General features: G+C 53.4%; 1 protein-coding gene across 8 annotated transcripts in view; it reads right to left on the minus strand.

The window, feature by feature from the left end:
* The window catches only part of MCTP1 (multiple C2 and transmembrane domain containing 1), a 155,656-nt gene that overhangs the window by 11,309 nt on the left and 130,670 nt on the right, over window positions 1-13,677 (minus strand). For 7 of the 8 annotated variants that reach the window (XM_078874442.1, XM_078874441.1, XM_078874444.1 and 4 more), the window contains 7 exons: window positions 10,919-11,021; window positions 9,201-9,303; window positions 8,075-8,176; window positions 7,052-7,126; window positions 6,655-6,774; window positions 2,297-2,407; window positions 1,100-1,156 (listed from right to left, as the gene is read on the minus strand). In XM_078874442.1, coding sequence (XP_078730568.1) covers window positions 1,100-1,156; window positions 2,297-2,407; window positions 6,655-6,774; window positions 7,052-7,126; window positions 8,075-8,176; window positions 9,201-9,303; window positions 10,919-11,021 — 671 coding nt within the window. Of the gene's footprint in view, window positions 1-1,099; window positions 1,157-2,296; window positions 2,408-6,650; window positions 6,775-7,051; window positions 7,127-8,074; window positions 8,177-9,200; window positions 9,304-10,918; window positions 11,022-13,677 lie in introns of those variants that run through there. The other variant, XM_078874445.1, reaches the window with a different exon arrangement.

The raw sequence follows: 13,677 nt of genomic DNA on the forward strand, positions 1-13,677 counted from the left end.
TTTATCTGCTAAAGCTGCGTGATCGTCTGGCCGGAGCGGTCTCCCCGCGGAGTGAATGACTTTCAACAACGGCCCGGGGGAGAGAAACGGCGGTGTTCGTGCGCGGAGGGGACGTGAACCTGCCGCGCAAGTTCACCGTCACGTGCCCCCGCAACGGGATAAATTAATGGGGAGAGTTTAAAGCGGGGTGAACCCAAAGGGGCTTGAGGCACGCGGTCCCATTCAGGCACTCTACAAATACGCACTGTGTTGTACGCAACACAAAATAATAACTTACGTCCTTGCAGAAAACACAACATAAACAAGCAGGCAATACGCTTGCTTCTGCAAACTCCGGACTTGTTTTGACATTCGGTGTCTCATTAGCCGAGTCAGGCTTCCTTGAAACAATTATTGTTGTCTTCCTCGCCTGGTGTACAGGAGGTCATGGGTTCCATCCCGGCCTTAACGCCTGTATACTTGGAGTTTGCGTGCTCTCCCCATGGTCGTGCGGATTTTTTTTTCTCCGGGTCCCGTTTTCCTCTCCGCATTTAGAAACACGCGTTTAGTGTCGTTAGCTGCTATACATTTCCACTCAATAAGACACTCCGTTGAGCTCTAATTTGTGGCCAAGTCGATCCTGACAAATAACTAACAGCTCAGCGGGCATTATCTGGTAAAATAGACATTTGTTTACTTTTAGAACATTTGTTTGACTTAACGCTTTCGTGACTGCAGAAATTCATATTCTTTGGGTCTTTCGGTAAAGCCACGTAGATAGAAAAATATTCTTACTTTTTTATTATTTTTCCATCTACGTGGCTTTACCAAAAGACCCAAAGAATATGTATTTATTTACAGGGATTTGCTCAACTTTCCTATATTCTGCACTCCTATCGTGTTTTTGTAGTGTTTGTTGTTGTAATTTTCTGACCCGCCCCGACTGGACATCGTGAAAAAGAGCTGTATATAGCTCATCGGATTTCTCCAGGATAAATAAGGATTCCGATTCTGTTCGACAGTTAAACGCCAAAGCTCGATAATAACACAGCATAATCTTAAACTTAGACAATTTGCATATATTGCAATGTATTGCACTGCAGCAGACCGCTTAACTCACCTTGTCGTCTCTCTCATCATCGTCGTCATCATCCACCACCATGTCCTCCACCACACACTGCGGAAACACGCAACCAATGTGAGTCAAGCGACAATGGGGCAATTGTAAGGCTGCACTCATTACGCACAGAGCGCTCGCCACAAATAAACCACGGCACATCGCTGATCTCGCCAAGGAGCATGAACCTTCACGTGACACTCCGCTCATCCTCGCAGCGGCAACGGCTTTTGGCTCGCCATCGAACAAAGACGGCCACCGCATCGCGCGCTTTCAGATGCGCTTCTGCGGCCGTCTGGAACGCTCTTTCTTCCAATATCACTGAAGCTATGCACTTATAAATCGAGATAGACAACTAATTTCTTTACAACTGCTTGTTGTGCTTAGTTTGGTGTCCTTCCCCCGCACCTCCGATTAGCACGGTTGGCAACTTACTGCGCGAGAGAAGTTCAACATACATACCTACAATTCCGAGATCAACATTAAATACTTTGCTAGCTCAGAATACATGCATTGAAAGATGCGTGCGAGAAAACACGGTCGACTATTTATGACTAATGCAATGTGTGTTAACATTTAAGCTATTGGAACAAACGAGTCAAAGAAGGAAAATGAAGTGGACAATCCATGGCCCGACACAACATGCCCCGGGCTAGTGATTGAGTGAGAGCGGCGATTTAAAAACGGGCAAGAATGTATCCATGTATCCGTGTTGTGCCTCCCAGAAACTTGGTAGCTTTACGTTCACCTGATCCAGCATTGTGTTTCACATTAGGCAATGCTGCAGTGAGCACGGAGCAATATCCTCAGAGATGCGATGAATGATCACAGTTCGGGATGGCCCTGCTTCAGCAGGCCCTGCCCACTACCAAGGTAGCTCCGCCCACTACTCAGGTAGCTCCACCCACAACCCAGGTAGCCCTGCCCACTACTCAGGTAGCTCCACCCACAACTCAGGTAGCCCCGCCCACTGCTCAGGTAGCTCCACCCACTGCAAGAGGCCACCTGCGTCTCTTTGCCCGCATCGTGAGTCAAGCACGAGGCCAGAACATTTAAAACAACTGGGCACAGATTCCTGATTCTTACTAAAGGCACTGTCGGGGGCGGTGGTAGTGGTGGTGGGATGACAGCCTACAGTCCAAAACCGCCGGGACTGTGCCGGCTACGCTGGAACGTTCGGTGGAGTGAGCCGTCACTCACCGGTTCCTGGGGGCTGCCCGTTCCCAGCATGACGTAGTGGTAGATGAAGAGGAGCAAGAGACCCAGAGGCAACATGTAGAGCTCAAAGTTCCACACCGACACCAGGAACAGCTGCGCGCAACATGCAGGGTCATCAACTTCTGCTATAAACAACAACCACCGTCCTTTACATCATCAATCGCCGTCACTTCCATCAACACCCATCGTCCACTCCATCAACTGACATCGCTTACAGCAACCTCTATCAACACTTACAGCAGCAGCTCCCATCAAATCAACATTACAAGTTCCATCAAAACCCATAGCCGCCAACACTAATAATAACAAAGTCGCAAGGCTCTTTCAAGCAGGGTCCCCTATTGGGATGTTTGACCAATGCCATGAATGAAAGTTTGGCTGTGTGTCGGAGGAAACTGAGGGACGTGGAGAAAAATTACCCATAATGCTCAAAGCACCACACGGATGGATTCAAGAATCTTGCAGCCCAGACCTTCAACACATCTGGCTTTCCCAGACAGTGGTCCCATCCGAGTGCTAACCTGGCTGAACCCTGCCAAGCTTCCAATATTTGACCGGATCAGTCGCTCTCACGGCGGATTGATTACTCTCGCCATCCTCAAGCCCATCGCAGAGCCCAGCAGGCAGCAACATCGCGGTGAATTGAAGGTGTTTGACGATGTTACCCGTCGACGAAGTCTTTTTCTTCGTCTTTCGTACGGCTCATGTGGATGCAGAGCAACAGCTACAATTTCACATTCAGGTGGCCAAGCCGAGATAACCGCGTCAGGAGCAGCGGAGTGGTGTGTCGCTGGAATGTCTCCTTCGTATTTGTGGATCGGGGCATTGCGTCGTTACACCGTGTAAGGTCTCTGTTCTGGATAACCACAATGACACACTGCTACTGGAGAGTTTTGTTAAATTTTTCCATTTCATCTTCTTGGTTCTTTCGGTAAAGTCACGTAGAAGGAAAATAATAAAATAATACAAATAAACATAATAAAATAATTCTCACGACGTTTCGGCCACAACGCAAGCAGCCGTCTTCAGACCTGTTCTCCACCTGAAGACGGATGCTTGCGTTGTGGCCGAAACGTCGTGAGAATTATTTTATTATGTTTTATTTTTATTATTCAATTATTTTCCTTCTACGTGACTTTACCGAAAGGACCAAGAAGATGAATCCCTGCCGTCACGAAAGCTTTAAATCGAAATTTTTCCATTTGTTAATCAGGTATCCGCATCTACCGCCATGGTTTGTGCAGTGAATGCAGTGCAGGGTGAGCAATGAGCGACATGTGCATGGGGCAACACCATGAAACGTCCAGCGAAGCGGCCGCACGCAGAGCTTGCGCGTGTGGGTCTCCGCGTGAGAGAGTTGAATTCAAACGCAGTCTTGTGCTGCCTCCTAGCGAGCGCGGCGTGGGGCGACGTACCCGCTGGCCGCACGCACGAGGCGTGTCCAAGCAAACGTGACTGCCAATGCCACAACACAGTCGCAACACATCGAGCCAGAGGCTCTGGGCATTGATCAAGAGACGCAGCGAGAACAGGGCCCAGAGTGTGTGTGTGTAACAAGGGGAACGCGTGGGCCAGGTACGTTTACAATCAACGTGCGTTGAAAGTGTTTGGCCGCTATAAATGTGCGCATGATAAGCCACATTGTTGAGCTATCATTTGTGGCCAGGTCGCTTCTGAAAAAGGAGCTTTATAACTCGATGGGTCTTACCTGGTTACAAATGTTTTTTTTATTCATGTTGAACTTCTTTTTCACTGTACATAAGTGCAGGTAAAGGTACTCTGCTGAGTATAGCGTGGGAGAAGATATCGACTCGCGTCAATTATTAAGCTTGTGATTGCAATGCCTCGCATCACGAATGTAATGAAAGGTGTTTGATTGATTTTGTGTGGGTTGCACCTAGGGGAGAGGTGGCGCAGGGGTTGGCGAGTTCCATCACTGGTGACAGCTAACATCAGTGATAGCCGAACCAGTTCACAAATCTGCATTGACCAGCAGGGTGAAGTATGGCCAAACAACCCCCATGAACGACACGGTGAGTGGAAGACTTCATCCAGCCGTGGACTGACGAGAGGCTATAAATGATTGTTATTATTTTGACTGTTATACATTCTATCTAATTAGGTATTTGTCACCCTTAGAGGCACTAGAGGCGGTAACAATCACTATACACATATATATAAAACACTGATTCTGGGATCGAATCGTAATTTTGAATCGTGACAATTTGGCAAACCGGAGGGCAGGCAGCAGTTGACTCATTCCGCCCGTAGCGACGAACACAAATGAGTAAATGGGTGACTGAGCAGGTGTACGACTGCAGGTGAGGGCCGTTGAGTGAGCGAGGCAGTAAGTGAGGCTAGGGGTGTGTGGGCCGCGGTCGGGAGGGGTGGGTGGTGATGGGAGGTGAATTCCTCCGCCCGTACAACGGAGAGCGACCGCAACATCGCCGCCGACTTGGCACGGCGGCCTCGTACGGTCCAGAGGCGGAACAGAAGCAAAGTTGCGGCACACCGTGGAGACCTCCAGCCCACAGGCGGGAGGGTGGAGGGGGGGGCAGCCACTGTGGGGTCAAACGTCACTGCCGCCCCGTTTCAAGTCATCTCCTTTCGCGATGTTAGTGCTTGCCTCCCGTCATCTCCCAAACCGCCCCGTATGGTGGGGTGCACGACCCTGCACCCTGCACCCTGCACCGTGCGTGTGTGTGTGTGCGTGCGGGTGTGCGTGTGTGTGTGTGCGTGCGTGTGTGTGCGTGTGTGTGTGTGTGTGCGTGTGTGTGTGTGCGTGCGTGTGTGTGTGTGCGTGCGTGTGTGTGTGTGCGTGCGCGTGTGTGCGTGCGTGTGTGTGTGTGCGTGCGTGTGTGTGTGTGCGTGCGGGTGTGTGTGTGCGTGCGTGTGTGTGTGTGCGTGTGTGTGTGTGCGTGCGTGCGTGTGCGTGCGTGTGTGCGTGTGCGTGCGTGTGTGTGTGTGCGTGCGTGCGCGTGTGTGCGTGCGTGTGTGTGTGTGCGTGCGTGTGTGTGTGCGTGTGCGTGCGTGTGTGTGTGTGCGTGTGCGTGCGTGCGTGCGTGTGTGTGTGTGCGTGCGTGCGTGCGTGTGTGTGTGTGCGTGCGTGTGTGTGTGTGCGTGCGTGTGTGTGTGTGCGTGCGTGTGTGTGTGTGCGTGCGGGTGTGTGAGGAGCGGTCGGGTAGCAGTTAGCGCGCTGCGCTCCGAACCTGGCAGCCCAAGTTCGATTCCCGCTGATGGCCAACACCCAGTGACGATTATCTGAATTGGTCCTGGGCCTCCTCTAGGTCGACCCAGCCTCAAATGAGTACCTGGTGTGTTGTGTAAACATCGCCACTGGGCAGACAAAGGCCGCCGGGTGTGGTGTTAGCCACTCACCCACTCGTGTGCCGTGCCGGCCTTTCATAGGTGCTCACTAACAGCACTTGCCCCAACAGTCTATACAGGCTATACGGGAAATTTTTGTATTTTGTGTGTGGGTGTGGTGCTGGACACCCACCCCCTCGTGTCTTTGTGTGTGTGTATGAACCAGGGAGTGCTGGCGCAGTGGTTAGCTCACTGGTCTATGGACCCGGAGGCCCTGTTCTCCGCTTTCCTCCCACACAAAGTAAAACTCTTTCATAAAACTGCCCAAGTACCCCAAAGCAGAACCTGACTGAAAAAACACTTCGACACGAAGTGGGGGTTTCCTGGTGTAATGAGAACCAGGGAGTATAGAGTGACACAATGGTGAACGCACCATGCCGGACACCCGATGACCCGAATTAGATACCGGGCCACGGCTATCATCAGCGGCGATTATTTGAACCGGTCCTGGGGCCTTAAAATGGGTCCCTGGTGTTGTACGCAGAAACAGCACCGGGGAGACAAAGGCGGCCAACCGGGCGTGGTCCCGGCTGCACCCTCATAAACCGTGCCGGCCTTTCATAGGTGCTCGCCAACAGCACTTGCCCCAACAGCCTGTGTGCGTGTGCGAGCGTATGTGAGCTGCGCTACGAACCCGCCGACCCGAGTTCGATTCCCGTTCCTGGCGCACACCGTTGACGATCATGCGAACCGTAACTGGGCGTCCCCTAGGTCGACTCAGCCTCAAATGAGTAGCAGGCGCGGTGCGTAAATATCGCCGCCGGGCGAGACAAAGGCGGCCGGGCGCGGTGTTCGCCACTCGCCTCCTTCCCGTACCGTCTTGGCCTGTATAGGTGCTGCTACTCGCTAACGGCACTTGCCCCAACAGTCTGTTACAGGCTACGGGGGGGGCGGGCGGGGCCTTTGTCTTTGAGTTGAGCCCCAGGGGCCTTGGGGGAGGTGAGGCGAGGTCACGGTGTTCGCGTTTCACCTACGATAAAGGCGGTCACGCTGCGCGGAGGAGAGTCCCAGTTGAAGCAGCTGTTGATGTAGTGAAAGGCGTTCACCACCGCCATCACGCACCGCCGCACCCGGTTGAAGTTTTGCAAGAGCAGCTGAAAAAACACGTGCGAGCGAGCGTTCGTGAGTGTGCGCGCGTGCGTGCGCGCACACGTGCACGCGCGCAGATACGTGCGTGAACGCGCACGCCGGACAAAGACAAAAATCCCTGACCGCCCCCCCCACATCCCCATGCAGAACATACAAACTCCACGCAGGAAGGCATCCCAGTTAGGTATCAAACCTCGGTTCCTTCTCACTGCGAGGAGCAAGTGTCACTGCTGCCACGGTCAAGTGGCAACGAGTCGCGAGCAGCGGGTTAGTGCCTTTTACCTGCTTGGAGAGTTTCGGGTGCTCCTCCATGTATTTGCTCTCCTTGGGTAGGAATGTCCGTATGCTGGCCTTGACCTGAAACACCAAAAGGCGAAACACAACGGCGGCTACGGTGATGGAAGAGGAACGGGCTCCGGTACCCTATCCGGCAACAGATGCAGGTGTTGAGTTTGTTCAAACAGCAAATATCGCAAGGCATCGGGTAGTACATTAATCACACATGCCTGTGGTAAAGCATGCAAACAAACACGCTCTGATGATGTATGCATTGTTTTCGAAACCGATTGGCCGACACCCGAGAGACAGATTCTTTTCGGGACTTGTTTCACCAGGAGTTAGACCAGAGAACGCCAAAAAACCAAGAGCACATAGAGCTGATTCCCCCTCACCTCCAATTAGCACGGATGGCTACGTACGGTGCAAAAGAAGGTCAACATACATACCTAATGATAATTACAGATAATGATGATGGTGATGATAATAATAGGCCCAATTTCATCAGGTGAAAACCCCATGAAAAGCAAACTCGAGTCGGCTTGATATCTCCTATCCAAGGCCGTAGCCATGGAGTCAACATTGGGGGAGACCAAATCTTATTTTTATTTATTTTTTACAATAATGTCTAAGAGTGTATTGTATTACATTGCTCTGTTTTTTCTTTTTTACCTTTTCTTGTTTCATTGTATGCAATGGCAGAGATTAGGGATTAATAAAGTACAACCATAACCACAATCATATGAACAGAAATCTATTTTATAGCAATATATTGGGGGGGACATTTTGAGCATCAGTGGCAGCTGTCCCTGTGCTCCCCATGTGGGCGTGGCTATGCCGAGTAGTGGGCGGGGTTGACAGGGGAGTGGGTGGAGCCTGTTGGGCAGTGGGCGGGGGCTAGTGGCTATTGAAAAGTGGGGCGGTGCTGACTGGAGGCCGAGGTTGCTTCCAGCCCGCCACGTGGTTTGCCCGTTGAGCCTCCCGGGAATTCCTGCAGCCACAGGACAACACGGGCACGGCCCCACTCACCGGATTGTAAATCACTTCCATTTCCACGAAGAGAGTGCCTTTGGTGCACGCGGTCAGGTGCTTGTTTTTCAACACAAGGCCCTTTTCCTCCCCGTTCTTGACCTGAGAGGGAGCGGGGTCCGGATGGGCGAAGCATTTAAATAGCGACCGGCTCCACATGCCCCCCACCCCCTGCCACTGCCCGCACCCCCCCCCCCCCCCCCCCGTAGTGTGGCTCCACATGACGACCTTAAACGTGTCCGGAAATAATTACTGAGAGACGTGCCCGTCGACAATAGGATGCGAAACGACACCGCCAGGCTTGGCGATGAGCAGCAAAAATAATCGTGGTTCTTTATAAACGCCACGGGGCAACATTGCGGGCAGCAGAGGGCAGTGCTGATAAAAAAAGATACACCGTTGTATCGTACCATGCATAAATAACACAATAATTAATGTGCCCACAACACCGGTTCATTTAAAGCATACTCTAGCCGTGACCGTTGGAAATGTTGTGCATTTCTGTTGGAATTAGACATCCGTATTGTTTGTACCATCTCATTTGCAACCTTTTGTCTACTCAGCCGGCACAATTGTGGCATTCGTGTGTTCACGTGCATTCCGTTTGCATGAATCGCAAACGCTCGATTCCCATGCGCGTGACTCGACGCGTTGAGTAAACAACAAAATCGACGTCAACCGATGGGTCGGCGCATCCCGACTCGCCTAGTGCTGGCGCGACACTCCCCCACGCAGCGCCTTGGAGTCCAATTCAAACAGAAAAACTCGGGGCTTGAGAGGGGGCCCTTAAAGTGACACTAACCCCCCCACCCAGCACTCCCCCCCCCAACCCAATATGATTCTCTCCATCCCATCTCTGCCCGCAAACCAGAGATCACAAACGGGTTTTGATTCCTTACCCGTACCCGGTCCCGTTCCCTACCCGTACCCGTACCCTACCCGAAATGAGTGACAAACGGTTACTCACCAGTGACTCACGGCCTACCCGTACCCGGCCGCACCAGGGTCGCAAACGGGTACCCGTACCTGTACCCGGCTGGGTACGGGTAGCCGGGTATCGGGTAGGGTACGGGTATCGGGTACCCGGTTGCGACCTCTGCCCGCAAACCCTCGCTGGGGGTCTCACCGACAGCAGCGGGATCGCCACCTTGCCCAGGAAGTCGACGGTGCGGTCCCAGTCCTCGTCGTAGACGGTCACCTCCAGCACCGAGTGGATGTCCTTCAGGTTACTGAACAGGGCGACGACGCACACAGGGGGAGGGGGAAAGGGGGGGAGGGGGCGCCATCATCACCTCGGCTGGCCGGGTCACGGGTGAGCCCCCAAGACCACCAGGGGAGACCACCCGGGCCATCGGACAAAAACCGCCCCAAGTATTGGATACGAGCCTGCACAGGTATACACCGGAGGAGCGGATGCACGACCCCACGTGAGCGACGCACATTCTAGCAAACCGACTTTATCCGCGACATCCCTACCGTGTTCAACTGCACTTTTTGTTGTTAAATTAGATAACAATAACAACAACGGCAATCATTTGGAGCGCTCTTTTCAACCCGCTGCTGGACGAGTCCGCGTGGAGACTGTGCGAGTCGCCTCCCGATACCCTGCTCAAGTCTAGGTGACCGTCGGACCTGTGTCCGCTGTACCGTCACGAGCGCTCTCCCCATTGCTTGCTCCCATCACCTCCCTTCTCAAATTCCCCCTCACCTTGCTCATTTCGGAGCAATGCGTTCGCTCTTATTATCTGCATTAGCGTTCTTAGCTGCCGGCCGCTCTGCGCGAGGGACGTTGGTTGGTTGGGGGGGAGCGGGGGGTTGGGAAATGCGTCGCGGTTCGGCAAAACACGATTTAAAACCCCCGGCACGCAAAATCTCCCAAGTTGGCGCTGCCGGGGGCCCCACCGGTCGTCATCGCCGTCGCCGCGCGGTGCGAGCTTGACGCGCGACGAGTCTGCAGGCGTGCGCCAGGTGTTTCGCGTGCGGGTGATTGCCGAGCGGCTTCGCAGGAAAACCCAGCAGAGGGGTTCAAAAACAAAAACAAAAAAACCCCGCGTGAAGAATTTGGCCAAGGCCAGATATTTCCACTGACCTGTGGCCGGGGGTTTATAAAAGACAATGAGGTAATTAACTCAATTAACTCTCGCCCCGCTCTTATCAACACACAGAGAGAGAGAGTGTGAGCCATGGGATCGGTAATTTTTACAGGGAGGCCAAGGAGGTCGGGTTTGACCTTTCGACCTCGCGCTGACGTCCCGTGGTCGTGCGAAAGGAGACTCCCACGGGGCACGAGCAGAGCCAGGCAAAAGCTCGGGGGCCCCAAATAGCTCAAGGGGCATCGGATTCGTGGAAGAATGAAAAAAATGTATGGGCGCATCAAAGATGTCAAGTTCGGATCCTTATGAATGTCTCAAGCCAATTAATCGCTTACGCCTCAATCATGTCAGCGTCTCCCGTCTCACGACATCTCGATTTCTTATCTACATCTCTTCGATCATCTCCCTAGGGACTGTATCAGGGGCCGGCAACGAAAATAATGAGAGGCGGCATTTTTTTTTTCGAATTCGGTAGAAAGCTCAATATTTCAAGAGCAGCAATTGCACGTGAAAACGAGAGACGGTGGTGGTCCTTAATAAATAACGTCACGAAGCGGTCTTTAAAGAGCCCCACGTGGCTCCAAACCCACAGGTTGCCAACCCCTGGACTATATAATATAAAATTAATAGAAGGGGGGATAGGGGGAGGCCTAAAAATATATATTACTGCTTCGGGCCCCCCCATTGGGTCATCACCACCAGTGCCCCCACCCAATCCGTGGGTGCCACCACTGCACGGCACGATACTCACAACGTGAACACCTTGTTCCACTCCGGGTTGAGGGTCTTGTACACGGTGTGCGTGAGCAGACGGTCGTTGCCGAGTTCCACCACGCAGAACGGATCGCTCTTCCCTGCGAGGGAACAACGAGTGATGGATATCACATCATCATCATCATCATCCGAGCTTCATCCACTGCAGGATGAAGGCCTCCTGAAGACGTCACCATCTACCACGGCCCCGCTACGATAGCACGATCCAAACTCACGATCCTCCTAAACATTAACCACGAGTAATTAAACACGAATCATCATCCTTTAGTCTATCCACTGCTGGATGAGAACGCCTCCCAAAGGCATCACCAGCCCTCAAATTCCTGCGACACAATAATCCATCTCACTCCTGCACGTGAGCTGACACCACTGCTCCATCCCCGCAGTGGTCACAGCGCGAGGGCACGTTGACGTATGTTGCCCCGATCCGCAGGCTCCCGTCTCTCACGACGCCACTGCGAGCACGCATCACCTCCACGTTTCTTCTCCGCGCACACTCTTCAAGATGTTGTTCCGCCGGCTGCGTAGCGCCGTGCGTGCGTGCGGAAGGGGCCCTCGACGCATCCACGTCGCCGCAAAATCGCCGGCACGCTTGCACGCGCGGGCGGACAGCCGCGCGCGCAAGCGGGTATTTGTTTACAGCGCAGGGGGCACGTTGCGTGTGGGGTCACGGCGGCGCGAGAGGTCCCACACAGCGCCGATTACGTCCTCCCGGAAAGTACCCCGGGGTAACGAGCCGCTTTCTCTTCGCGTCGCCGGTGGCTTTTTGTAAAAAAAAAAAAGCAGAATCGCCACTTATTTGCAGGGGGCGGCGGATTTTTTTTGAAACGCGATCCCCAGGACGGCAGGGAAAAGCGTCGCGTGAAGTGAAGCAGACGGCCACGCTCTTGACGGCGCGTGACCGACGATTGCCGGCGCGGTCGATAACAACAAAAATAATAAATTTGAAACCCTTTATCAATCCACTGCTGGATGAAGGCCTCTGCCCCACCCCCCACCCACCCATGGCATGTTGCTGATGATAGCTGCCCCATGCTGCTCAGTGTGGTTTGGTGACGGTGGGGAGAATAATAAACACGGAACGGAGTCTCAAAACTCGCTTACACGAGGCTCCTGCTACATTCGCGCGTTCGGGAAATTTCACGCTTGAGAATTTGACATCGTGCGGGAGGCAACCAGAGAGCGTGGAGAAAACCCAGCACGCTGCACAAAACCTGCACAGACCCTTTGAGCCAGCGCTCTGGAGGTGCGGGCTGGTGCATGGTAAACATCTGTGAAACTCCCAAATCCGCTGGACTGCAAAGGCGGTCAGCAGATAGAGGAACAGCAAGGTTGAATGAATGCATCTTTCACGGTGGTGTCCTCGCAAACGCTAAACACCCACGAATGGAATTGGTCAAACCCAGCGACCAATTCCAGGCCGCAGCTAACGTCAGGGGCGAGTGAAATCTGCACCGTTCACGCATGCACCTCTCCCCCCATCCTCTTCACAAACCACCTCCCCACCCCTCCACTGACCAGCGCGGTGAAGTATAGTGAGAATAACCCGTTGAGTGACACGGCGTGGTTAGGCCTTCACCCACCAGCGGCTCGTCAAAGCGCGTTCAATTATATTATTATTATTAATTACACTGGCCGAGGCTGTGCATGTTGCAGGCACATGCGCGCACACACACACACGGGGAAAGCTGGATTGACAGGTGACCTCTTTTTAACCCTGCGCTGTTAGCAGCTAAAAGCCATGAAACGCAATTATGGACCCCAAAGGAAGGCACGGATTGGAAAATTAGCAAGTGGCACGCTCTCCCCCGCGCCTGCCACATCGCGTTGGGGCGCGCGCACCGTGGCAGCGCCAATGAAACCTGGCAGAGCTAGGGGTAAACCTGTGGCTCATTAGAGGGCTGAGCCATGGGTAAGTGTGTGGCTCATTAGAGCGTGGAGCCATGGGCGTGTGACTCATTGGAAGGTGTAGCCATGGGTTATGATGTGGTTCGTTAGAGGGAGGAGCCATGGGGTGTGGCTCATTAGAGGGCTGAGCCATGGGTTATGATGTGGTTCGTTAGAGGGAGGAGCCATGGAGTGTGGCTCATTAGAGGGCTGAGCCATGGGTTATGATGTGGTTCGTTAGAGGGTGGAGCCATGGGGTGTGGCTCATTAGAGGGCTGAGCCATGGGTTATGATGTGGTTCGTTAGAGGGTGGAGCCATGGGGTGTGGCTCATTAGAGGGCTGAGCCATGGGTTATGATGTGGTTCGTTAGAGGGAGGAGCCATGGGGTGTGGCTCATTAGAGGGCTGAGCCATGGGTTAGTGTGTGGCTCATTAGAGGGTGGAGCCATGGGGTGTGGCTCATTAGAGGGCTGAGCCATGGGTTATGATGTGGTTCGTTAGAGGGTGGAGCCATGGGGTGTGGCTCATTAGAGGGCTGAGCCATGGGTTATGATGTGGTTCGTTAGAGGGTGGAGCCATGGGGTGTGGCTCATTAGAGGGCTGAGCCATGGGTTATGATGTGGTTCGTTAGAGGGAGGAGCCATGGGGTGTGGCTCATTAGAGGGCTGAGCCATGGGTTAGTGTGTGGCTCATTAGAGGGTGGAGCCATGGGGTGTGGCTCATTAGAGGGCTGAGCCATGGGTTATGATGTGGTTCGTTAGAGGGAGGAGCCATGGAGTGTGGCTCATTAGAGGGCTGAGCCATGGGTTATGATGTGGTTCGTTAGAGGGTGGAGCCATGGGGTGTGGC

This window comes from Lampetra fluviatilis, chromosome 39 (genome assembly GCF_964198595.1).
Source record: "Lampetra fluviatilis chromosome 39, kcLamFluv1.1, whole genome shotgun sequence".
NCBI lineage: Eukaryota > Metazoa > Chordata > Hyperoartia > Petromyzontiformes > Petromyzontidae > Lampetra > Lampetra fluviatilis.